The sequence below is a fragment of the Corylus avellana genome, chromosome ca3 (genome assembly GCF_901000735.1).
Source record: "Corylus avellana chromosome ca3, CavTom2PMs-1.0".
Classification (NCBI taxonomy): Eukaryota; Viridiplantae; Streptophyta; class Magnoliopsida; order Fagales; family Betulaceae; genus Corylus; species Corylus avellana.
This window is the reverse complement of record NC_081543.1, coordinates 11,734,970-11,761,041: the sequence shown is the minus strand read 5'-3', so window position 1 is coordinate 11,761,041 and position 26,072 is coordinate 11,734,970. Positions and strand designations below refer to the sequence as shown.

The 26,072-nt window shown below is 34.7% G+C and overlaps 4 protein-coding genes across 5 annotated transcripts; 3 read left to right on the top strand and 1 right to left on the bottom strand.

Annotated features, from left to right (window-relative positions):
* Positions 1 to 3,708: 3,708 nt before the first annotated feature.
* LOC132175838 (protein IWS1 homolog 1-like) lies at positions 3,709 to 7,967 on the top strand. The gene is made up of 11 exons (XM_059587904.1): positions 3,709 to 3,974; positions 4,060 to 4,534; positions 5,634 to 5,753; positions 5,879 to 6,099; positions 6,193 to 6,322; positions 6,446 to 6,508; positions 6,601 to 6,678; positions 7,146 to 7,237; positions 7,327 to 7,392; positions 7,480 to 7,633; positions 7,869 to 7,967. Exons 1-11 carry the CDS (start codon positions 3,910 to 3,912, stop codon positions 7,965 to 7,967), a joined length of 1,563 nt encoding a protein of 520 aa, XP_059443887.1. The 5' UTR covers positions 3,709 to 3,909.
* A 1,190-nt stretch (positions 7,968 to 9,157) lies between these two features.
* On the top strand, positions 9,158 to 12,662 carry LOC132175594 (uncharacterized). The gene is made up of 5 exons (XM_059587575.1): positions 9,158 to 9,248; positions 9,627 to 10,051; positions 10,785 to 10,980; positions 11,708 to 11,839; positions 12,306 to 12,662. The coding sequence occupies exons 2-5, from the start codon at positions 9,735 to 9,737 to the stop codon at positions 12,426 to 12,428; spliced, it is 768 nt and encodes a 255-aa protein (XP_059443558.1). The 5' UTR covers positions 9,158 to 9,248; positions 9,627 to 9,734; the 3' UTR covers positions 12,429 to 12,662.
* Positions 12,663 to 14,376: 1,714 nt separating this feature from the next.
* Positions 14,377 to 17,919, top strand: LOC132174637 (protein AE7-like). The gene is made up of 6 exons (XM_059586268.1): positions 14,377 to 14,483; positions 14,629 to 14,763; positions 15,770 to 15,873; positions 15,983 to 16,082; positions 17,329 to 17,374; positions 17,632 to 17,919. The coding sequence occupies exons 2-6, from the start codon at positions 14,635 to 14,637 to the stop codon at positions 17,730 to 17,732; spliced, it is 480 nt and encodes a 159-aa protein (XP_059442251.1). The 5' UTR covers positions 14,377 to 14,483; positions 14,629 to 14,634; the 3' UTR covers positions 17,733 to 17,919.
* A 172-nt stretch (positions 17,920 to 18,091) lies between these two features.
* LOC132174636 (vacuolar protein sorting-associated protein 25) lies at positions 18,092 to 23,768 on the bottom strand. 2 transcript variants are annotated; one of them, XM_059586266.1, is made up of 7 exons: positions 23,675 to 23,768; positions 22,537 to 22,639; positions 20,609 to 20,748; positions 19,176 to 19,229; positions 18,961 to 19,052; positions 18,786 to 18,861; positions 18,092 to 18,500 (listed from the first exon to the last, which is right to left on the bottom strand). In XM_059586266.1, exons 2-7 carry the CDS (start codon positions 22,593 to 22,595, stop codon positions 18,379 to 18,381), a joined length of 543 nt encoding a protein of 180 aa, XP_059442249.1. In that variant the 5' UTR covers positions 22,596 to 22,639; positions 23,675 to 23,768; the 3' UTR covers positions 18,092 to 18,378. The 2 variants fall into 2 exon arrangements, with proteins under 2 accessions (XP_059442249.1, XP_059442250.1); XM_059586267.1 differs by having other exon boundaries at positions 18,961 to 19,049.
* Between the last annotated feature and the right edge of the window lie 2,304 nt (positions 23,769 to 26,072).

Below are 26,072 nucleotides of genomic sequence, written 5' to 3'. Positions count from 1 at the left end.
CCTGATCAACATATGGGAGTTCAATCCGGGACCAGTTCTAGGGAGGTGTGAGCTTTATTTTTTTTTTGTGGATTTTTATCGACAGGTGAATCTTTCTCTAGTCCATTCTTTAATATTGCATCTGATGCGGTATTTTTAAAGCAAAAATATCAATTATAAAATTTATCACTTGCAATAGGACGAATTCTGTAGAATAGGACTATATTGAGAGTTTCGAACCTCAAGGACTACAGGAGTTTTGTTATCAAATTTATGAGAATTAAAATTAACTTAATGTAAAGGAGATTGATTTGATTTGTGTAAATTTAAGTGCATAAAAATAAATGCAGAAGAGAATGTGAACTATGAGAGAGATAGAGTAGGGTTGACTTCACCACTATCCGCACATCAATGGTTAACCATATTTAATCTAAGAAATTCATTATATACATGCTATAAACAAACAAGAAAATATCTTATTAAAGAATTAGGATAATCTATCTTCGATTGGTACGGACCGTTTAACTAACCACTAAGATGAAGTACGACTCGTCTTCCCTAATTATAAATTATCTAATTCTTAAATAAGTTTCATACAATTAATGGAATAGCATAACCCATCTTCGGTTGGCACGGACCGTCTACCTATTAGACTAAACTAGGGTGCAGTACGAACCGTCTTCCCTAAGTATGGCCTATCTAATCCTATTAATCATATGTCAATTAAAAACCGTTGCATAATCACAGAAAATAAGAATTATTTGAGTTCAGTAAAAGTAAAAATATTTTATAAAACAAGATAAGAGTTTCACTCATAATGATTTTGGAATTTAAGAATAATTGTATTAAACGTTAATAATAAAATCAAACTGTAGCAATTCTCATAGTTATACAATCAACATGCATAAACTAAAAATCTAGAAATTAAATACAATCAAACCATTGTTTTTGGATAGAATTACATCAACACCTCACAAAAGGGGTTTAGCCGCTCATGGTGGTCTCTTGCCATGATCTTCTGCTCTTCAACTTGTCAAGCTTCCAAGGAAATAATTTATGTCTAAAACTAAGCATACTTTCTCTTGAAGCTTCGAGGCCTATTTATAGGGAGCAAATAAGTCCTAAAAGCCCTAGGAAAACTATAAAATTTGTAGGCCAGTCTCCCAGTTGGAATACAAGACTAAAAGCCTTCTCCAGGGTGGATTTGGGCTATTTTTGAACTTTTCAGCATGAGTGCGTTCGGACCCATTTACGTGCTTGATTCCACTTGTGACATATTTGTGGTGTTAGGATTTCTTTAAAGAAATTTTAGCCATGAACTGAATACTCTCTAGTCCATAATGGACCAGAGAGGATCTAGATCCGTAGTTTGAGGGGTATGTAAACTTTTCTTTTATTTTTTGGTTATTTTATTTTAACATGATTAAATTTTCTTAAACCAAGGTCTTGTTAATGTCGTTGACCTTAACGCTAAAAAAAAAAAAAAAAAAAAAAAAAAAGACTGGTGTTGATGATGTGGTTCCTTTTGAGCCTTTGGATCTTTTCTTGTACACGTGGCTCTGGCTAACAAATTTCAAATTTGATACAAGTACATATCAGATGGCTAAAAAAGTAATTTTATTTATTTATTTTTATTTTTTGTTTTCCGAGCTCGATCAAGACCAGCTCTGAGTTTTCGTTGCGCTACTGGAAAGGATAATGATAATGATGATGATAATCCACTCAAATATTCAAAATTCAAACATATCTATTTATTATGGATAAGATCTCATTTTATCACGGTATATATATATAGTTTGACTTTGAATATTTTAGAATAATATATATAATTCTCAAATATTCAAATTCAAACATATTGTACGTATTTATTATAGATAAGTTATTTTATTTTATTTTATTTTTATCATTGTAGATAGATAGTGTTTGAATTGTAATTTAGATCATACAACAGAATTCAAATATATACATATAGCATACGACTCAATTGAAACCAACCTTTCACATTATTCACAGCTACATATACTGACTGATCGATTGCAAGTCGAGCAATCTTTCTGGTTTTTTTTTTTTATTGATAAGCATTTCAGACCCACATATTGGTTTTGAAATGTTCTTGAACGGAGACAGCAATCACTGCTTCTGCAGTTTTCTAAATTAATTTAAGGATTACTTGATGTCGTCTAACAGTTTTCTAAAGCTTCGCGTGGGTTTCGAGTTTGAGGGGCCTTTGGTTTGTGGGTTTCTTTTTGGGTTGTTGGGCTGCTTTGCGGGCTTTGGGTTTTCCTTTGTTTTCTTTTTCTTTTTCCTTTTGTTTTGTGCCATACTCTCAGTATACTTAGGAGTACCTTACAGCTTATTATATTATGCACTTAATTACCATTGTGGTGACTGGCCACCCATCTGTTTTTATTATTTTACTTTTTATTTATTTTTTAAGTATCAATTATTATTTTATTATGCTTTTATTGAGAGAACATGTGGCACTAGAATTTTTTTAAAAGAAATTATAGCAATTAACTGAATACCCTTCGGGGGAATGTAGACTTTCACTCTTTTTTTTTTTTTTTTTTTAACATAATTAAATTTTCTTGAACCTAGGTCCAAGACACAGACCGAGCGAGAAGAGAGTTTGTTAATTAACGTTGTTGACCTTAACGCTAAAAAAACCAAAAAATGTCTGGTGATGATGATGTGGCACCTTTTGAGCCTTTAGATCTTTTCTTGTACACATGGCTCTCGCTAACAAATTTGATACATATACACATCAGATGGCTAAATAAGTAATTTTATACTCTTTTTTATGTTTTCCGAGCTCAATCAAGAACAGCTGTGAGTTCAGCTGGAGGCTTTTCATAAAGCTGAACAGGGTAGAAGATTCAGTAATACTTGTGATACCATGCCCAGATGTGTGAGATGTCAGCAACTGAAGGAAGGTTTTATCAAGCTAAATTGGGATAGGGCCATTAATAAAGGGACACAACGAATGGGGGTGGGGATTATCGCAAGGGATCATGGTGGTGCGTAGGTTGCAGCAATGTGTACAAGTAGACCCCATATTTTTGATCCAGCAACTGCAGAGGCGTTGGCGGTATGGACATTGGCTGAATTCTGCTGCAAGTTTGGATTTACACAGATTGTTGTGGAAGGGGACGCAATGGAAGTTGTGTTAGCTCTTCAATGTGGAGACATCTGTAGGGGCAGATATGGTCTCATTTCGTGGAGGAAGCAAAGCATCTGTTCAATCAATCTGTGTCTTGGAGTGTTCAACATGTGAGGAGAGAGGCCAATACTGTTGCTCATCAAATTGCCCAAAAAGCAGCGTTGAGGGATGTGGAAAATATATGGTTTTCAAATTTTCCAGATTTCATTCGAAATCTTGTATTCTCTGACCAAGAGGTCTTCGTTTAATGAGATAATGGATATCTTTTCAAAAAAAAAAAAAAAAAAAGACCAGCTCTGAGTTTTCCTTTTGCTACCGGAAAGGATAATGATAATCCACCGCCGTAATAAAATTTTCAAATATTTAAATTCAAACATATTGTATTTATTATACGTAAACTCTCTTTTTATCATAGTAGATAGAAATAGTGTTTGAATTGTAATTTGTTAGGATTATGAAAGATAAGATCCCCACATCTGCCAGAAATGCAGCAACGGATTCTGTTGGAATTCAAAATATTGAAGATAAGAGAAGTTCAAGAATCAAGATAATCAAGCTACTGTCGTCATCTTATCAATACTTTAAATTATGTAACTAGTTTGAAACTGTAATCTAATCTCTTAGTTTTAAACTTCAATTGTACATCTATATTATAAATATACAACAGAATTCAAATATACACATACAGCGTACGAGTCAATTGAAATCAACCTTTCACATTATTCACAGCAATCTCTCTGTGTGTTTCTTGTTTTTTCTACGTACAAACAATGTGTTTCTCGCAAGGGTTCTCCAATTCACGATCATCATCGCCGATGGGTTACGAAAACGATTCGTACGTCTCCTTCTCTGTGAGAAACTTAGGGTTTGGTTACCTCCATGCCTTTCTCTTGATTTGTAGGGTTTGGTTCGTTTTTCAGGTTCCGCGACGAGGATGGGGAGCCGTTGATGGACTACGACGGCGTGCAGTCCGATAGGGAGCAGTCGCCGCAGCCGCGGCAGGGATTTTTAGAGGACGACGAGGATGAGGGCGAGTGGCAGCGAGAGCGGTCGGAGACGCCTGTTTATGACGCGGAGGCATCGTTGATGAAAGCGAAGCCCATGAAGCGGCTGATCAAGAAAGGCGATCCTGTCTCGGCGAAGGAGATTGTGACTCCGAGCCTGGTGGATGAGGACGAGTACGAGGAGGATTTTGAGAGAAATTCGAAAAAGTTGAAGGAGGGAAAGAGCGGTGGGAAGAAGGAGAAGAGGCATAAGGGGGAGAAGAGAGGGTTTTCTTCTGTGGGGAAGAGCGATGATGGTAGGTCCTCCAAGAGAGGAGGGTTTTCTTCGGGTAAGGATCGAGAGAGTGAGGTCAAGGAGATGTGGGGCACCATTGCCGGTGGCGATTCTGAGGTATAATCGAAATTGTTGGGCTTTCCCTTTTTGTTTTATTACTTTGGGGGAAAAAAAAAAAATGCAGTTTACGATTTTTCAATTTTAACCTTAAAAGTTTAAAAATTAGCAATTTACCTCGAAGTTTTAAAAATTAACAATTTAAACCTTCCGTTTAATTTTTCCGTCAAAATGAACAGAAATTTATAAAATTACAGGTTTTTTTTAAAAAAAAAATTCCGGAAAAATTAAACGAAAGCTTTAAATTGCCAATTTTTGAAACTTCAGGGAATAGATTGCTAATTTTTGAACTTTGAATTTAAAATTGAAAAATTTCGGGTAAACTGCATTTTTTCCTATTATTAGGAAAAATGCAGTTTAGATTTTTCAATTTTAACCCTAAAGTTCAAAAATTGGCAATCTACCACCTGAAATTTAAAAAATTGGCAATTTAAACCTACTTTAAAAGGGTAAACTGCATTTTTCCCATTTTTTTCAATTAAATTTGATCTTCCTGAAAGAAGAATTCAACGTGGGTATTGAGGTTGTGTTTAGAAAAGAAAATGCTACGTTTAATTGCTGGCTGCTGCTTATCCAAGAACAAATGGGTTATGGAAGGAAAACTTGATTATTTGATGCTTAGATAACTTTTTGATGAATTTTGAGGGTTTTATGTCATTCTCTGTTCCCTTTCAGTGATGCTAGTTTTTAGGTGAACACACCTGTTTAAAGTATCATATCTTATGTTCTCATTGTGTTTGAGCTATCACATATCTTATGTACTCATTTGATTTAGTGAACTTGTGAACTTAGGGTTAAATCTGCTATATCTGATTAATTAGTTGTGAAGCTGTTCCACGCATTCAGATATATTTTGTGGTCTGTCTGAACATTTGAACGTGGTTGTCTATAGAATAAATAGATTATAGAAAGCCAAACCTTTTCTTATGTACTTTAGGGAATTTACTTTATGACATTAGTAGTTTCATGAATCTTGGGGCCTTGAAACTTGGTTCATCATAGATAGCCATGAAACCATTGATTCTACCTGACTTATTATTTATGCTTTTGGTTTTCTAGTTAAAGTTTTCTAATTTGTTCCCTCTCTTGAATGGATTAGGATGATCATGAGGGTGTCAGGACTATGGACGATGATAACTTCATAGATGACAGTGGTGTGGATCCTACTGTTGGGAATGGAAATGGCGGTGAGCCACATTCTCCTGGTGAAGCTCCTCAGGTTAATATTTTTATCTTTTCACTATAGTGTTGATGATGTAATGCTATTGTCTTCTATTGATTGCTTGATTTTGTGTATGGATGGTTCTTGATGCCATTTTTGGTTTACCATTTGGATGTTTCTAGGCTGAGGAGCGTGGCGAAGATGAAGAAATTAACCAGCTCTTCAAGTCGGGTAAGAAAAAAAAGAAGAATGAGAGAAACCCGGCAGAAATAGCATTGCTAATTGAGAATGTCATGGCCGAGCTTGAGGTCACAGCAGAAGAGGATGCAGACCTTAATAGACAGGGGAAGCCTGCTGTTAATAAACTCAAAAAACTGCCTCTTCTGACAGAGGTCCTTTCAAAGTAAGTTGTCTGCCATAAGTTTTTATGGGCATTCTTGTCTTTGCATAGCATTCATAATTCTTATATTCTTTGGGTCAACTCCTCTTGGTGCAGGAAGCAGCTCCAACTAGAGTTTCTAGATCACGGAGTTCTAAATTTATTGAAGAATTGGTTGGAACCTCTTCCAGATGGAAGCTTACCAAACAAGAATATCCGTTCAGAAATATTGAAGATTTTGACTGATGTATAGTCAAAGTTCCCTGCATATGTTAATCTATGATATATAGTAGTAGGTTTTTATGGACTATAGTAGTAGTTTTTTATGGACTATATATGGCTCTTGAAATGCTCTGCTTCTATTGTGCAGTTGCCCATTGATCTAGAGATGTATGACAGAAAAGACCAACTCAAGAAGAGTGGTATTGGAAAGGTTAGTAATAGCCTTGTGAGAATCAATCCATAATTTTTGCAGCTTTGATATAGAAGGAATAAATTTGACAGATTTGCTATTTTGTTGGGCAGGTCATTATGTTTTTGTCAAAATCTGATGAGGAAACAACATCCAACAGAAAACTTGCAAAGGATTTGTTTGATAAATGGGTAATGACTCTTCATACGTATATAAGATTCTTGTACTGCCTGTACTTTTGTTATCTATGGGAAAGCGGTGGGAACTCATTTGGTTGAAAATGGTAGTATTAAAGGTGGAAATTGATGGTGGATATGCTTCTTCTTCTCTGTTCAAGAATCATGCCGTGGTCATACATTTCCCTTTCATCATGATAACGTTTCACTTGAAACGATCAAACAGTTTCATTTTTTCTGTGCTCTACTGGTATATATGATTACACAATTGGTTGTTTGCAAGTGTTCCTGTTTCTATTGCAAAATACTGATTCTTAAGTCTTTGGTCAGTGGCCGCATTTTTGTTTGACTTGCACAGTATTTTTACTTGTAGCCATTTTCTTTTCTTTCTGGAATGATCCTCAAAGATCTGTACGTGGGGTTTCCTATTAAATTTAGTGGTACTGAAATATTTTTTGGTCATTGTGAACTTTTGATTGCAGAGTCGACTGATATTTAACAAAAGTACAAGGTTTGAGGACATGAGAAACGCTGATGACGAGAGCCTTCCCTACCGAAGGCCATCTGTTAAAAAGTATTGCTTGTGACGTGTTGTGCATATTTGTCCAAATCATTGCTTCCAAACTGTGTATTATTTGATTTTTTTTTTTCAATTTTTGGTAGGCCAGCGAATAAAGCTGCTGGGATGGAATCCAAAGATGATGACCTTGATTTAGATGAATTTTCACGGTAAGTTGTGATAACAGATTCATGCTTACTCCTGGGCTCGTTTATTTTCGGTGAACCTTTTCCGTTAAAGTTTTTACTATAATGCAGGGATCGCAAGTCTAGCCAATTATCATCCAGGCAGCATGCTACAAGGCCGGACGCAACAGCATTAGATTTCTTGGTGCGCCCACAATCTAAGATTAATCCAGATGAAATAAGAGCCCGCGCAAAACAAGTTGTAAAAGATCAGCGTCGTTTGAAGGTTTGTTTTCTTTTGGTGAAAAGCTAGATATTAAAAATAAGTGAAAATACACTAAGACAATTACTTTTAAGTCAGTTTGAGTATAGTTATAAATATGATTCACTCCAATTTGGATGCATACTGAGTTGCTTTTGTTCATTTATCCTATCTGGAAGAAACAATAGTGTTTCAAAGCTTTAGGGGAAATCACATTTATTTATTAATCTCAATGCTCAACCAATCAATGTTGTACCAGATAAATAAGAAGTTGCGGCAGTTGAAGGCCTCAAAAAAGAAGCAGCTTCAAGCCACAAAGCTTAGTGCGCAGGGTCGTGGCATGGTCAAATATTTGTAATGTCAGGAGGTTTAACTAGCAACAGCTTGTTCAAATGCCTAATGTCTCTCTGTTTTCGTCTTGGATTCAAAGCCCAGCCCAATGGGAGGGATCCCATCCAGTTTATTGGTGTATATTTGATTGGCAAAGAGTGCAGCCTGACATGCTCGTGCTCATTGTATTTTGTAAAAACAAGCAGTGAGACTTTTGTGTGCTAACTGCTAGACTGCAATGTTTACCTTGAACAATTTATATATAATATATTTCTTTTCCATCCAAGGGAAAAAACATGTTATCATTTGTGAACAAGATTTGTAACCGATGCACCATTGATGTGGTTAATATAATAATGAATGGGACATGCTATCCTGTGAGTAGGGCACTTGTTCCTAAAAAAGACCAATTTGCACCTCAGGAAGGATTCCAGGCATGAATGTTACCGGTTAACATAATTTGTTTTCTTTATTATGATGATCATTTTGTCAGTAAATTAGTTCTTAGAAGTCTGAAAAATTAAAGCCAAAAAAAAAAAAAAAAAGAACTCACTTAGATATCAACTGATTCTCTATTTGTGACACATCATTAATCAGAAGAGTAATGTTATGTACTATCTTTTTATTTTTCTAAAATCCTCTTAAAATTGATGTGTCTTTTAAAATTACCATTAAATTTTAGATGAATCATATTTGAATTTTGATGCAATGGTGATTTTGAAAACCACATAAGCTTTAAGAGAATTTTATAAGGATAAAAAGATGGTACCTAACATTACTCGTTAACTATTGCATCAATAGATAACATAATGTGCTTTTAAAAAATAAATAAATAAATAAAAAATTACGAATCTAAAGTAGTTAACTCTATTTTTAATCCAATCTATTTAATTAAACCATTTAAATTTTTAATTTGAATTCAATAATTTTTTGTTGATTCATATTATTTGGAAAACTAGGCTCAAAGGATTTTGTAAATTAAGAAAAGTAAAGTTTTTAATATGTACAGAGTGCATGCAATGAAGCTAATATTTTATTTATTCCGAGTAATTTATTTATTTTGGAAGTACGAGGGAGTAGTGTTGGATGGTGAAAATTTTTGAGAAAAAATATAAAATTAATTAAAAAAAAAAGCTTGAAATTTTTTTACATAATTAATTATAAAAATTAAAAATTGAGGTAATATTTGAAATTAAATTAAAATAGGATAACCAATTTGAATTTTTATATGAGCTTTTTTTTCAACCCACTCCACCTCAACCCGCCCAGAATCACATCCCCTCTCTCTCTACAGTTCTCAGACATCCAGGTACGATCCCTTTCCACTTCGAATCGTTCATTTTTTGTGATTCTACGCACATTTACATCTTATTAGGAAAAATTATTGTTAAGTCTTTCATTTTCATTCAATTCTAGGGTTTAATCGTTTTATTTGAGCTATTATCATCTGGTTTAGTTATGAAGCTCAGGTTTTTTTTTTTTCTTTTTTGGGTTAAGTTAGGTTAATTTAGAGCTCAGACGGAATCAAATGCCAGCATTTGAAACCATTGGTTTTTGTTTTGTATATTTTAGTTTGATTTTCAATTATTACACCGCTGGATTAATCGTTGTGTATGTATCTTCTTAAACATCATTTTATATTGTATGCCAATAAGAAGAAATTGTTTCATTTATCAAAATTTCGCAGCTTCCTGGACTTCCAAAGATCTTGGGATTATTCAATTCAGGGGTGTCGGATTTCCCCCAAACTGACCTTGTACCTTTAAGATAGGGTTCCCAATTGGCAGAATTTACGATGCCACCGTTCATGTCAACCTCAAAAGCACTTGGGTCCTTTATGTTCCGGAAAAATGGTTCCAGACATTCTATTAGGTCCCTCAAGAACAGTTGGCGGTTGCAGAAATTTGATCAGATTCAATGCATTAGTAGCATCACGGGTATCGATACCCCGTCAGTCTGTAATTCGGCCAATGGCCTTAATGATCTTAAATTTTCGTGGCGGAGTTTGTCTAATGATAGTCACACTGTTCAAAAAAGGCGGTTTCTGGGTTGTGGAGATGGTGAAGAGGGCGGTGTTCTGTCGAAAGTTTACAAGGAGAGGCGCGTCTTGGGGTAATTTTTTAAAGCCTTGCTGTGGTAATCACATTTTAATGCATTAGCGTATATTTAGTTATTGCTTTCTCGTTTTCTTTGGGATGTGTAAAAAATGTAGTTTCTTGGTTAATCATGGTCTATCAAGTATTTTTTTTCCTATCAAGTAATTCTTTTGTTTGTTGGAATGCATAATCGCTGATATGATATCAACTCTTGATCTCAAGCCAAAGCTCACTATAGTTATTTCGTGGGGAAATTACACATTACTCACTTGTGTTTAGGTCTAGTTCGAGTTTCCAACTTGTGATTCAAAAAGTTTTACTTTAGCTATCTAAGGTGCAAGTGTATTTCCTATTAGTTCACGAGTTTAAAGTTTTCAGATTACAATGAGGTAGTGGTTCTTTTTTTTTTGGATTTTCTTTTTGAGGTACATGACACATAAATTTTGACACTGGGGGGCTTAAAAGATATATTAAAGGATGATCTTAGTGGGTAAAGTACGACTTTTAAAACCATAAGTTGAGATGTGGGTAAAATATGATTAACCATACTTATTTCTACTTCTAAAGCTTCCTTTATAAGTTACAGTTCCATGGGGTGAATATTAGAGATTGGCTGGCTCATGAGCTAATTTTTCTTCTAACAAACTTATTTATTTAATATGATGTATTGTGGTTGCATTATATCGTCATTTGGACCCTTTTGATTTCTAATTATAGCAACTTCGGCTGACAAATTTATTGTTTATTAGGTATTCTCCAGAGCAGTTGTTTAATGTTGTTGCTGCTGTTGACTTATATCACGGTTTTGTCCCCTGGTGTCAGCGGTCTGAGATACGTAAACATTATCCTGATGGATCTTTTGACGCTGAGCTGGAGATTGGTTTCAAATTTCTTGTTGAGAGTTACACTTCCCACGTAGAATTGAACAGGCCAAAGTCTGTAAAGGTAACCAACTCCCTTTCAGTTTTTAGATGGTGGTTTAATTTTAGTAGTCTTGGCCCTTCTCTTTTGATGGAAAATTGATTGCGGCATACTAATTATTATAGCTTTTGTATGATCTGAATGTTAGTAAAAGAGAATATAAGACCCGTAGAGTTTTCTATTGTATAATGTGCATGAGCATGAGTGGGGGAAACATATGGGGATATACAAAATGATTTTTAATGAGTGTGAGTATTAATCCTAGGTTGACTTGAGGGAGATTTGAATCAGATTTTGGTGTTGTGTTGAGCATTGAATCAATTACAAATTTGAATGAAATGCGAGGAGAACTACTTTATTAACTTATGGCTTGCTGGCTTTCGGAAACATATGATTTTTGTGGAGCTGAAAGAAAAAGCACAATATTCCAAGTCAACACAAATCGAGTTGAGCAGCAACTTGGCATGCGAATTTCATGTGCTTGATCATGAGCCTCTTGTGCATCCATTGCCTGTCTTTATATTTTTAGGTGTTATAACCTGCTTACTACTTGAACATCTGTGAGGCTTGAGGTGGTGTGTTGGAGTGTTTAATATACATAGGTTAGTTCTCTACATTTGCATTTGTTTAAGTGGGTGTTTACCATGATTTGGTTCTTTACATCCTTGGTCATGAAAATTGGTTTTGACTTTCATATGGCTCTTTTGTGATTCCATTGATGAATTTATTATTTATTCTGTTTTGTATTCAGACTACTGCAAAGGATAGTGCCCTGTTTGATCACTTGATAAACATATGGGAGTTCAATCCAGGACCAGTTCCAGGGAGTTGTGAGCTTTATTTTTTTGTGGATTTTAAGTTCCAGTCACCACTTTATCGACAGGTGAATCTTCCTTTAGTCCATTCTTTAATATTGCATCCTTTAACTTAGTAATATTATGCTTATTGAGGACTTTGGAAATTGGCTTCTTCGGGGAATATAATATCATCGAGGTGAAACCTGTAGCTATAACCACCTTCTTTTCTTTCTAGGTTTTTTTTTTTTGGGGTGGGGGTTTTGGGGCCTGAAATTGGCTTATGTGGTTTGCATGTTACTCGTAGCTAATGACATTGAGGCTTGTGATCACTCTGGGATGAATTCCATAATTGCTATTATCTTCTTGACTTGTCTGCCTTGTAGTCGCTGAAATGTTTTTCCTCTTTGCTATAATTCTAGTTTGATTGTATGATTCTATAGTTGCTATTATTTTCCCCATTTTCTTGGCCCTACCTGTCTGATTGGCTATCTAGAAGATTATGAAGAGAGGGAAGAAGCATTCTAACTGTGGCAATGACTTGGTGATTGTCAGGTTGCATCCATGTTCTTCAAGGAGGTTGTTTCTCGACTTGTAGGTTCGTTTAACGAGCGGTGCAGTTTGATATATGGACCGGGGGTCCCAACCCTTGAAAATTCTTATAGTCAAAGGGCATGAGACATGGTTTCGTATGTAACAGGGTGTTGTGGCAAATGAACTTGTGGTGGGATATATTCACTGTCACACCAGCCACTGGGTGGTTTTTGTTTTGTCTGCTGCCTGGTAGGCTAATTGATCTTTTTATGATTAATTCAAATTTCAATTAAAGCCTTAAAAATTAAAACCCCTCTAGGCCTCCTCCTCCTACTGAAAGTTTTGATAATGAAATTTCAGTGATGGTGTAAACTTTTATTTTGTTGTTGCCATTACTTGCCACTGCTGATTGATGGTGATTAGTAATTAAAAGAGCCTTGTGCACTTGTGAATAGGTATTAAAAGTCTGGCGCAGCTTAATTTGATTTTTTCTTTGGTGTTTGATTAGGTTGCATGTGTGCTTAGATCATGGGCCCAAAAGTGGTTTAAATGTGCTAGACTTCTTCACTGTGGTTGTAGGTTTGAATGGAAATGATGAAAGAAACATAAGCTTTTAATTTGTTTAGACTCAAAAGGTGTTTAGCAACCTCTCCAAAACAATAAAAAAAAAATAGCTTCGAAAGTCATGGTTTAGGAGACTTATATAGATGGGGAGAAAATTGGAGTTTTTAAACTAAGTTGACTGCTAAAAAATATTATCAGCCGCCACATTTAGGGTTCAATAAGGAACAACGGTCAAATAGGCTTCTATTGGACTTATTTGGGCTCTCTCATTCAAACTACTTTTGAACGGGGTTCTTTGGAAGTGCTTTTAGTCCTCCATTCGATTGGAAAGACGATCGAAACTACAAAGCATTATGAAACTTGGCACCCATTCTTATTCGAGCCAAATTGGTTTAATTTGAACCAATCACCAACTTTTTGATTTCATCTCCAAAATATGCCAACTCTACTCCGTTTAAATCCTACGTCAAATATATTTTGATACTAAATTTGTCAAACACAAAAAGCCAAACACTTTCTTCCTACTTCTCTCATATTAGCATATGTAAAGTGTTTAAAATTAATTAAAAACAAAAAAAATTGTTAGAATCCGATAGGCAACTCATCCACATCACATGTAGCGGCAACTTCTAGCTAAGCATTAATTAGAAATTTTTAAAAATAATCAACATAACTTAAAGAACAAATAGCAAATCGCTTACCTTATTGTTAATAAATTTAAAAACTGATTTCCATCTTCCTATCTCTTGTTTTTTTTTTTTTTTTTTTTTTTCTAATCAATGCGGGAGAAGGATAAAAAGGGAGTCTATTCAATGAATATCATTTGGCCAAGGGTGTGGACTTTCATTACACTAACCAGTAACCTCTATATAAATAGGAATGTTATGCTTAACCCTATAAATGTTAACCTAGAGAACAAGTCTTAGGGCCCATTTAGTTTGCGAAATAGACCCATGAAATAGAATGGCTATTCCTATAATATAATTATTCTCTTGTTTGGTATGAGTCTATTCCTAAGAATATTATTCCCATAGAAATGATTAATCTCATATACACAAGAATGAAATACATTTTCTAAAAACACCCATATTATTATTTTTTTTATTTTATTTTAAACTTAAAAAGAAAACTAAACCTAAAAAAAAAAACATTAAAACATAAAATAAAAAATAATAAAAAATAAAAAGAACAAAAAAAGAAACAAAATTAAGGAATATAAATAGTTATTCAATTTCATTCTCTTTTATTCTCAGTAATAATTATTCATTTTTTTTTTAATGGAAAATGCATTCTGCGTTCCAAACAAGAACTTAAAAAGTTTTTTTTTTTTTAATTTCTCTTTAAACTTATCAAGAAGGAAACCTCAAAAAGAGGGAGAGCGGCTCACCCCCATTTTTAAATCAGTGAAGGCCACGTGTTAAAATAAATAATACAAAGGCTCCCCCGACCGACAGGGACACAGAGAAACAGGGCACTCTCCCAGACGAGGAAGAACAATCAAAGCGGTTAGTTTTGTTCTCTTTCTATCTTCTTCTTTGTTTATTTTTGTTAGGGAAAGAAACCCTTTTCTTTTCCTCTGAAAGCCTTAATTGGGCTTACCTTAAAGTTAACAACTTTTGTCTCTGGAATTTCTGGGTACGTAATTTTAGTATCATATATTTAGAAATTGAATTCTATTTTTGGCAATTTAATTTGTTTCTTGTTAATATCCAATTTTCTCCCAATGAGAAGCAAGTTCACTGAATGAATCATTCATATATTTTATTTTATATTTTTGTAGGTAGACATGGTTTCTGAATTAATAAATGCGAACCCAACCGTGTACGAGAAGAAAGAGCGTCGAGCTCGAAGCGCGCCCAGTGATTATGCGGATGAGTACGCCGTGGAACCCATTGACCAACCAGAAGTTTTTGATATCCTTTCCCTTAAATTGTGTTTTTTTTTTTTGGTTTTCAATTAGGCATATTATGTGTTCACATCTTAAGGTTGCGTTTTTGCAGGATGGAACTGGGTTTTGGGAATTGGGATTGGATTGGAGACATTGTTTTTTATTGCTTTCAAGTTGTTTTGCGCTCATCATGTTTACTTTCTTTCTGGGGTTGCTTGTACCATATGGAATTTCTTTTCAGTCGCTTTGGGCTGTTTTGGGAGGGTTATGCCAAGCTGAGTAGTTGAGTTGCTGTTGGTGCTTCCTTGCCTCTTGTGGTGCCTTTGGAGGTTTCAGTACCGCGAGAGGATGGTAGAGGAGTTTGAGTTTTTTTTTCTTCTCTTATACTCTTTATCTTTGGCCTGCTACTTTTGTTTTTCCTTTAGAGCTTAGCTATCATGTTTTTCTTCTTTCTTTTTTTCCTCTTCTAGTTAGCTAGGTGTTTTCTATTGTATACTTTTTGTATACCTGAGGCGATTTACGCTTTTTCGATTACTTATAAAAAAAAAAGTTTGGTTTACTTCATCTACTTTTGACATAAAAATGCAATGAAATGGATATGGAATTCATTTGGTTCTGTATTAGCTTCAGGGTGCATTTACGGAACTTCAAAATTTCTGCGAATAAATGAAACAGTTTTTTTCTAGGCATATATGTGTTAAATCTGTGATTTGATTTTAGTTACATGTATCTTTTTTGTCTTAACGAATTAATGCAATATTGCTTCATCATCACCTAAATGTTGTAATATTGTATGCTTGATCTATTACGTATGAAGTGTAAGTCCTTTGGTTTATTGTTAAACTTATTAAATATTATGTTTATGTTCCTTTTTCTTTGCAACATCATACTTCTAAGATGTGTTTGAAGTTAATTATTCATTTCCCCTTTGTTATATGGAAAAGAACCTAAAAGTTCTGTTATGCACCTGCTTATGTAGGCAGTTACACTCTGAAGTTTTTATTTTTCTAGTTTTTTCTTAACATTCTTAAATCATATAAGAGATATAAAAGACCCGGAGCACCCATACTCTTTGGAGGAGCTCAAAGTTATAACAGAAGATGCAATCGAAGTAGATGACAAGCAAAGTTATGTTAGGTACACACAGCTCTTCTGTCTCATTCTTATTCATGTAATTGTGTTCTCTTATTCTAACATGAGTAAAATGAAACTTTTATTCACGATCGATAATGATGCTTCGCTTCAGGGTCACATTTACTCCCACAGTTGAACATTGTAGCATGGCAACAATTATTGGGCTTTGCTTGCGAGTGAAACTTTTGAGGAGCTTGCCCTCTCGTTACAAGGTATCAACTTTTATTTCCTTATTATCAGCTTTGTTGATGATGTTGTTCATTCATCATATAGGTGAAACATATTATCGAATATTCGGACTTTACAACTACTTTTTCATGTTAATTTTAGAATTCATTACGTTATTGTATGTTGACATGTAGGATTCAGAAAACAGGCTTTCAGCTCAATAAATGATACAGCATTAGCACATTAGAGATTATAGGAGGCTCACTGTAGAAATTTGGTGTGACTTGATAACAGAATCCTCTCACTTGTAGGGGACTCGTTCACTATTTTAGAGTTGTATGCTTCATGTAGGACCAAATAATTTATTTTGTTATTATTTTCTACACTGTTCTAAACAGGCTGATTAATGCATAAGATCGATGGAATGTGTCTATGGTTGTTGCCTTTTTTATTTTTTTATTTTTAATCTTTGCCTGAATGCATTAATGGCCTCCTAGGTAGAAAGAAGTTTATGGCCAAGGGGTGCATGCACCGAATGTCACAATCACCTCAAGAACCAATTTAGGACAAATCAGTGTTTCTGTTACTACTGATATTAATCTGACATGGATAGAAGGATGCAAATACAGTAACTCCTGATTCAAAACATTTTGGCATTTATCACTGTGTTCATGTATGTGCTTGGGAAATATATGTTATTGGGTAATATAATATCTCTTTGTTTGGCAGAGAAATAGGGTTATTTTTCAGTTGTCATGCAAAGAACAGAGCATAGAATCAACTATATAATGTTTTTCATATGTAGAGAGAAAAAGTACAAGCAAAGCTAGATAATGGACACCCTCATTCATTAATATTCCCTATATCTATCAGATGGACTGAGATCAATAGGCAGCTTTGTATTTTCCTGCCAACCCCACCTAGGAGGCATATGCTTACCACCATCACTAAGGTTGGTTAGATCCGAAGAATCATATGTGCTTGATGGATTCCTGTATAGAATTACAAACCACTCAGCTCCTGTGTAGTTAAAATGCAATGAATCGTGCATAAAAAAGTCCGTGATGGCGGGGGGGGTTCACTTTTTTAGGCTGTAAGATGCTTATTCTGTCCCGTTACTATCTGCTTATTTGTAATTGCCACTTTATGGTTTCAATTGGAACATGATTTTTGTAATCCATGCCTCTGTTACTTTTTTCGTTTATATGGAATTTGAGCTGGGCTTGGTAGCTCCTATGATGTGTACAAGTTGTACATCCTTTCTTACATCTCTTTCTTAATTTTGGTTAGATTGATATAAGGGTAGCCCCTGGATCTCATGCATCTGAAGCTGCAGGTACTCTCTCTCTCTCTCTCTCTCTCATTCATTTTTGTGATTAATGAATTTTGTTAGTGCTTGAAAGAAAAAAAAAAATGCAAGTCTTCTGGAAGCATCATTGAAATAAGCAACCTCAATGATGATGAGGAAATGACGTATTTTTCAAATGTCGCCAAAACCTTTTAACATTTTATCATATTCTCAATCAATGAACAATCTCATAAAAATTATGAAATGATTTTCATATTCCTTCATATTTCTGTTTTATGTTGCAGTTAACAAACAACTGAATGATAAAGAACGGGTGGCAGCAGCACTGGAGAACCCAAATCTCGTGGATATGGTTGATGAATGCCTGGCTCCGTCTTTTGGTTGAACCATGGCTAGCATATGATTTTCTTTCCCCATCTCATACTTGCATTTTTGGCCGTTTATGTTGTATAATCTGAGATAGATATAATTTGAATGTCGTGTGAATTTTTATCAAGTCTTGTAATGTAGCTGATTATATTGATTCATAGAGTTTTCTGGCAACTTAGAAATGTGACAACATTGTATATCAATAGTATCTTTTATTATTAATATTATTATAGAGGATATTAAAGGTGTGCAACATCATGAGTGAAATTGTATTAATTCAAACTGATACTTAGGTGGGAAATGTCGGTACACGATCTACAAACCCAATATGAAATTAGCGGATTAAGATTGAGGGATATGACACGTTTGATTAAATAAACAAAATTATAACTAACCTATATAATTTTATATTTATGTCTCAACACGATTCAAACTTAACACATGACATAAAAATTGACAATTTTTTACACAACTTGTGAAACTCGACACAAATCAAACACAACAAATTCAATTCAATCATATATTCTTTAACAAGATTCAACTCAAACACAACAAAATGTCACGAGCTAGTCCTCGCCACTTCACAAGAGCCCAAACTCTACCAGAGCAGCAGTAACAGGCAGCATTGCTTGATAACATATGAAAGGAACCAAGTGAATGGGTTACATGGAGAATTTGACGCCTTCATCATCAGCCGAAGTTCCCTTGAATATAGCAAGCTTCCCCTTTTGTTCTAGTAGTTTCAAAGCTCGCATTAATATTGTACGGTCAATCCCATGAAGCTCTGAATTAACAGATGTGGAGAGAGATTTTAGACATAAAGTGTAAGAACTCCAATGCAAAATTTATACACAACCATAAGCCCAATATGAAGGAAAACATCTTCCTTTCTCACTTTTTCATATTCTTCCACATGGAAAATCCCTTTTAGAAAAATAGAACAAGATTTTCTCCCTCACTTTCCCCAAAACATCCTCCCCCATTTTAAAATATAATCATGAAAGAGTTGAGTTTCTGGTATCATTTACAAAATTACTTCGTCTAGACACTATATTCGATCAAATTTTACCTGTTCCTCGACATTCAATCCCTGAACGCATTTCCTCAACTGTTATAACGCTGTCCTCTAACCCATTATCTTTAACCTAATCAAATATGCAAGAAGATTTCAATCAAACGAATTGATAAGTAATTACTAACTATAAATGTGAAATTTTATTCTCAAAATCACACTTCTAACTCACAAAATGTAAAATAATGTCAGCCCAATCCTGAATGCGGTGCCAGAGAATTAGACATTTCCTATGGCCTTTATCCAACCATTCTGCACGTCCTGCTACATCAGAATGGCAACTAATCAACAACCTATGCAATTATAAATGTTGTGGCACTGGCTTTTAGTAGGCACAAAAGAAAAGGAAAAGAAAAAACAAAAGAAGCGATTGAGACCATATCAAACCTTCAGAAACTAATGCTGAGAGGAATGCTTCCCTGGCTTCATGAGTAAGAGATCCTACAATATCACAGTAGAATACTAAAGATATATCCAACAAAAAAGGCATGTAAAACATACTGCAGAAAAATCTCAATACAGGTACTCATTTGAAGATTAGTCTGTTAAAAGCCAAAACTCAACAAGCGGATTGCTGCATCTGTTGATAGTAAGGTTAAATAATCAACTACAACTTTGCTGTCAACAACCATCAGTTTTTCTCCTCCATCTTATCTCCCCTGACAACCAATATAATGCCTAAAGCTAGCTTGAGCATCTTAATCCATCTGATAGGACAGAATCCCTTGGAGAATTGAAGGAAACAAAGTCCGTAAGGATCATGGTGGGCAAGAATGTCTCTTTTATGGCTGCTCATCATCCAATTTGATTTTATCTTCAATTTGGAATACCTTTCAATAACTTGTTAAAATTGCAAGGTGGGGAAAAAAGAGTAGAGAAGAAAGCTCCAAAATGGATAAGAACTATCTGCTCCAACCTTCCAATATACTAGACCACCAACGTTGGCGCTTTTATAGAGGCATTGCACTTCTTTGGTAATACTGATACAATAATATAATTGAACCAGATCCTCCTACTACTATTACTAACAAGTCCCCTAGAAGGAAGGGCATTCTTATGACATCCCAGGAAATAGAGTACTCCCAAGACACGAAAGACATGAATCATTACTTCATCAAGAAAGGACTCTTTTGAAAAACATTGAGTTTGGACTTGCATCGTTTCCATAGTGTATGGAGACAAGGACAAGTTTCTAAGGTGTTGCATGGCTGCTAAGTTCTATATTGGTTCTTTACTATGTGAGACTGGGTTTATACGTGATCTCAATAAGTTTCAATTGTAACTTTGACTAGTCATTTTGAGGTAATAATGTAGATGTGCTTAGTGTTTTTCTTTAATTGTGAGAAATGGTATCGGAATCAACCTAGCTAGTAACACCACGTGGCATTGGAGCACTACAACGTGATGTGAGCCTTGACAAAGATGTTAGGGATTTTAGTGGGGGATCGTGACACTTTGAAAAAGTTAAGTCTTATATTGGGTGGGTAGATTACAAAGGTATTACATGGGTGCTAAGTCCCACATTGATTCCTTACTAGGTGAAACTAAACTTTATAAGGGATTTCAAGGAGTTCTAATTAAAACTTTGACTAGTTATTGTGGGGCAATAGCACAGATGTAGCCAGCGTTTTCCCTAAGTTGTGATAATTCTTGCAATTACAATAGCAAAAAACATACCAACTCTTTCTTTTACACTGCTTACAGAGGTCATGCACAATAGCAAAGCTTAGTGGCACTGATACAAGAATGTCAAACAGTTTTAGGACTCAACCCCAAACTTCAATGACCAAATTAGAAAGTAACAAGAATGATGAACTTACTTTCAATCACAGCATTTGAAAATAGTGGAAAATCTTCTTCCAGTCCAATCACAAATATTTTTTGTGTTCTACAGTAATCAAGAATGAGTTCCTTCCAAAGTTGTACCTGCTTCTCACGGGTGTCCCTTACTGGCTGCAAACTGCAAAACATACACCAAAGTCATGTTCTAAATCACAATGCTCCAAATGAAAAATAAGAATAAGGCAAAGTTGAAAAGATATGTGTTAGAATCAAAAATGAAAATGGGAAAGACCACAAGAAAAAAAAAAAGAAAAAAAAGAAAAGAAAAGTATTTACAATGAAAGAGAATAAATATCCATAAACTATAATCTGCATACCTTTCAAAGAAACATTACATTTAAATAGAATATTTTTCCTTCCATTTTATTTTCATTACAATTTTATTTTCATTACAATTCAAACACAAAAACCTACCCTTACCCTACCACAACGCCTCTTTAACGCCTGAGCCAAAGGTCAAGGCGTTATATCGCTATAGTAAGTGGGCATGTTCTATGCCACATCAACTGTATGACCGTTTCCAACAATTGCGATGGCCCAGCAAATAGGTGCCAAGTTTTTATCGAGGCACATCCAATTTTTTGCCTTTTGGGATCTGAACTCTACAAGAGGACAAAAGAAAAGGCAAAAAAAGGAACTAATGAACATGAGAAGAGGGATGCAAACAACTAAGAGCTCAGCCAGCTCTATAGGAGTACAAGAAACCTCGTATTTAGGAAATAAATGCTTTGATGCCATGACAGCAACCCCCCAATGAGACAATTTGTCAGTGGAACAATTTGCTTTTGCAAATTTGGAAGGAATAAAAATGTTTAAGGCCCCCATAAGTTCGTCACTGTTTTAAAAATTACTCCTATGTTAGTCAAAGACTCAAGAAGATAAACTGCTTCGCACTGTCGCACATGGTCACATGTGTGGCCAAAACTTCAACCTTCAAAGCTGAACTAGAGTAGAATTTGTAAGCTGATCCTGCAACGAGTTTTCCCATAAGGTCTCAAACTATAATTCCAGTAGCTTCCACTCCAATATCAGCAAGAAAAGCACCATGCATAAACTTTTACCCTGTCCCTAGGAGCAAAGAAAACTAGCAGAGATATTCAGATTCAAGGGCATTAGCTTTAGCAGTAGCCCACCCTGGGTTTGTGCATCTTATCAAAAGCATTTCCATTTCTTGCTTACCAACTCCTTTTGCCAAGAAGGGTTTCTGAAGCAACCACTCTTTCAATTCAAGTTAGATGCTTCCTCTCTATCACAAATTGCAGAGAAGATCCACTCCAAACAATTCTTGTCCATGGACCGATAATAGTGGGAATTATATTGTCTGTGGCTCTTGCTTGCAAATTGGGCATAAAGAGTCTCTAATGGTTCTTGTTGAACAGATTGCTTTTCACTGAGCATTCCTACAAACTTTCCATAAAAATGATTTAACTGGATGCAGCATTAATGTTCCAAATCATCTTTCAAAGGTCTGATGAATAAGTGAAGATGAGGAGCTTTGACTTTCAACTTGCTTTGGGACTTTGGCTTTGGTATCCACCATTTACTGTACATTTAAGGCACATCAAGTGGCAAACTAAACTATTAACGAGCCTGGTGCAGTCCAGGACTCAAAAAAAAAAGGCAAGGAAATTTTCAAATACAAGAGTCCCCTTTTCCGTGCTGAATTGCAGCGAAGAAAAAGGTCAAACACTTCCGCATTACAATGGATTTTTTTTATTGTTAAAATAGTGTGCAAATCAATAAGAAAAGAAAAATAGGAGATTGAGATTCAATAAGGGCCAAACAACTTATATTGACATAATGATTAAAAAAAACAGCAATTTATATTAAATTGTCAAAATTTAATACGGAAAGTCAGAACAGAATAAAAACCAAAAAAGAAAATTGTAGAGAAATTGAAGATTACGTGAAGTATGGTGGGTAATTGAAGAAGTGAGGTAGCTTGAAATCACCCAATTTCTGCATCTCTATGGAGCTTCCTCTACAAGAAGAGACCTATAATAGCATCTCTGTAATTGAAGAAATTAAAAGAGGACCAAAGTTTTAGCATCAAGGAAAGATAGATAACCTATCTCAGAAAATAAGACCGGCAACCATTTTTAGTTTCTCAAACTCCCATTCCTTGTTTTAACCTTCAGATCCATTATTGCATTAATGGTGGGACAATCAAATTTTAAAAATACAAGCACGATGCTTCTTTTCCTAACTCAATTTTTCCTATGCTTTAGCAACAACTAAGATTGCCATTAACAGCTGCTTGGTAATCTTTTGAAATCATGGATTATCAATCTATGGAATCACTATTTAAAAAAAATAAATAAAACGTAGCTACATATGTTAACTGTAAAAAGTTGGTACATTAAAACCAATGAGCTCTAGTTCAAATTATGCATCCTAGGATGAAGTTTTAGCTTCAACACCACGGGGTGTGTGTGCAACTTACTATCCAAAGAAAATGGTACATTAACAGAGAAAATAGTAGGTGCATTATATTTGCTTTCTGTAGTGCCAATGCAGTGTGGATGTAGACCACCAAGTTCATATCTAGCACCTTTACCTACATTTTTGGATTATATTGGCGTTGACTTCAACAAAAATGCTAATCAAGTAACTCTTAAAACAAAGAAAAGTTTCCAATGCACATAGACCCAATAATATACTTATATACATAAACCAAAGCCTTCTTTTCTCCCATGGGATCTACCAAAAAGAAAATAACTTGTACCAGAAAATTATTTGAGCTGGAAAATGCAACAAATCATAATTTCAACATCAAAATCTTATATGGGAAAAAAAAAGGGGCAAATTGCAATTCACCCAAGCCTTATTATATCAATTCATTTAATTTTCCACTCTCTTTCGATTTCATTAGCTTTTATGTCACTTTTCTCTCCTCCTTATGGGGTTTTTTTGTTAGTTTTTTCTGGGTTTTCTTTTAAACCAATTATGTCACACAGAGAATGAAAAAAAATATATATATATATATATATTAGAATTTAAAATAAGGAGAAGAAGGATCAGTGAGCCTTGAAAGTGAATGATACCTGAGGATTCAAGGCGGAGAGGGAAAGAGCGCTTTCGATTGATCGAGTCTGAGCTTGGTTTTTTGGAACGTTCAGTTGATCAAGCTCGGAAGGATGTCCGTTTGGGTGACCCAAGGAAAATGTAGGAAAATTTTATGGTTTCGAACATTGGGCCCAATTGAAGCCCATGGAACCCATAAATTTGCAGCCCAGATAGGTCTCTTATCAAAAGCAAAAGAGCCTTTTACAAGGCCAGAACTGTTCCCTTAAGACTATCAATTTTACTATCGAGAAAAAGACTTTAATGACTTCGTACTTTTCTTCAAAAAAAAAAAAAAAAAATTCAACTTCTCAATATTTTTACCTTGTATATCACATTAATCACTTTTTACTATTATTCAAATAAATAAAAATTACTACAAAATATTTTTTTTTTAACTTTTCCATACTAAACATTTTTTTTTTTTTTTTTGGTATCACTAAATTTATGCTGCAATAAAAAGGTTCATGGCCTTTGCCAAACATGCCCATATAACATCTTACATCAGCCACTAAATTATTCACATCAATACCCACCCATCTCAAGTACGTCACCCCCAAAATGAATTGTTGGTGATGGTTGGCCGGCCGTGGGTCTTTGTGAAGGTGACCTGCAAGCCACCTATCTATAGGGGCCGCACAAGCCACCCATTTGATGGAGAAGGAGGAGAAAACGAGATAATTAGCATCGTCTAGCAACAATAAAGGAGGTGGGTTGAGGCAACAGGAACGGACATGAATGTTACCAACATTTAAATAAATAGTTAAAATTGTACAACTAACATGACAATACCAAACCCGCTTATATAATAACACCCTTAACAACCCTATATGAAAATTTTGCCATCCTAATTTGACAACAAAAACTTTGTTAGTATCACATAGGGATGAAAATGCAGTTTTTATTAATTGCCTTCTAGTCGATAATCACATTAACTGCTAGCCACTTTTGCTTACGGCCTTTTATATATATATAATATTACTTAAGGTAAAACGACGTAGTTTTACACTTCTATATATTCATCTCCTCTAACCTTAAACCTATCTTCTAAATCACTCGACACTCAGCTTCTGTCTCTTACGCTCAAGCTGTCACTCGTCGCTCTCTCGGTTTGGAACCGTCCTTGCCTCGTCGTCTCTGATCTCAACTATATTCTTTGGCCCTTATACCGGAATCGATCTTCTCTCCCCTTTCCCACCTTGTGCTCGTCGGTCTAAGAACGAAGACTAACATGGTGTGCACCGGTTTTTCCCTTGAACATTTTAGGTGCTCAACAGGGCAATCTGTAATTTTGTACATTTTGGTGAAAGAAAGGGGGGGCATTTGGTTGCATGCTCAATTTTGTGTATTTTGGTGAAAAAAAGCGGTTAGCGGTTTCTGGATGCGGTTAACCATCTAGGTGGTTGCGATTGGCAGTTTTAGCCGCTAACCTTTTCATCCCTAGACTATCACATACTTGTGAGAAAGGGAAATGGGTAGCTTTAGCTCCACCCTACCGTACCTACCATGAGTGAAAAGTTCAAAGTTGTTAATAAAGCACATAATTAGTGTTAATTAGTGGGCTTTGCTTGACTTTCCTGCGCATGAAACACAATCCATTGACTTTTTCACTTTTGACCATCACGCAATGAAGGGGAGGCATAGCTACATTTCTTATTTGTATTAGTTTTATTTTTAGTATTGATTATTGTTTATAGATAATATTGTAATTTAATGCCATTTTTCATCATTTTTCATAATTGTGATTACTCAGGCTATTAGATATCACTCTAAGAAAAATGAGGATTTGTATTATTAACCTACTAAATCATTGATTTTTTTTTTTTAATAAGAGAAATATTTTTTATTTGGGTCTAACCGTTTTAGATGCAAGATAAGGAATGGCAAGGGCTATATTTGTTAAAAAAAATTTCTCTTTGTTGTTTATTTTCTATTCTTAAAACAAAAAGAATAACAAACAACCTAAAACACAAAACACTCTTATATATATATATATATATATATATATATATATATATATTATGACACGTCAAAACACTATTTTTTAGAAAAACAAAAAACACCCAAAGAATCTCAATCTTACAATGACTAAAAGGCTATCATTACATGAAAATGAGGACTGACTTGTATTAATACCCTACAAAATCATTGATTTTTACATATAACAAAAATATTTTTATTTGGGTTCTAGCAGTTTTAGATGAAAGATTAGAAATGATAAGAAATCTCAATCCTACAAATCATTACATGAAAATGAGGATTAGTATTATTAATTTACAAAACCACTTTTTTTTTTTAACAAAATACTAGAAATATTTTTAGTTTTCTTATCCCAAAAACCCTTCATAAATCTCACAAATAAGACCTACTCCTATACTA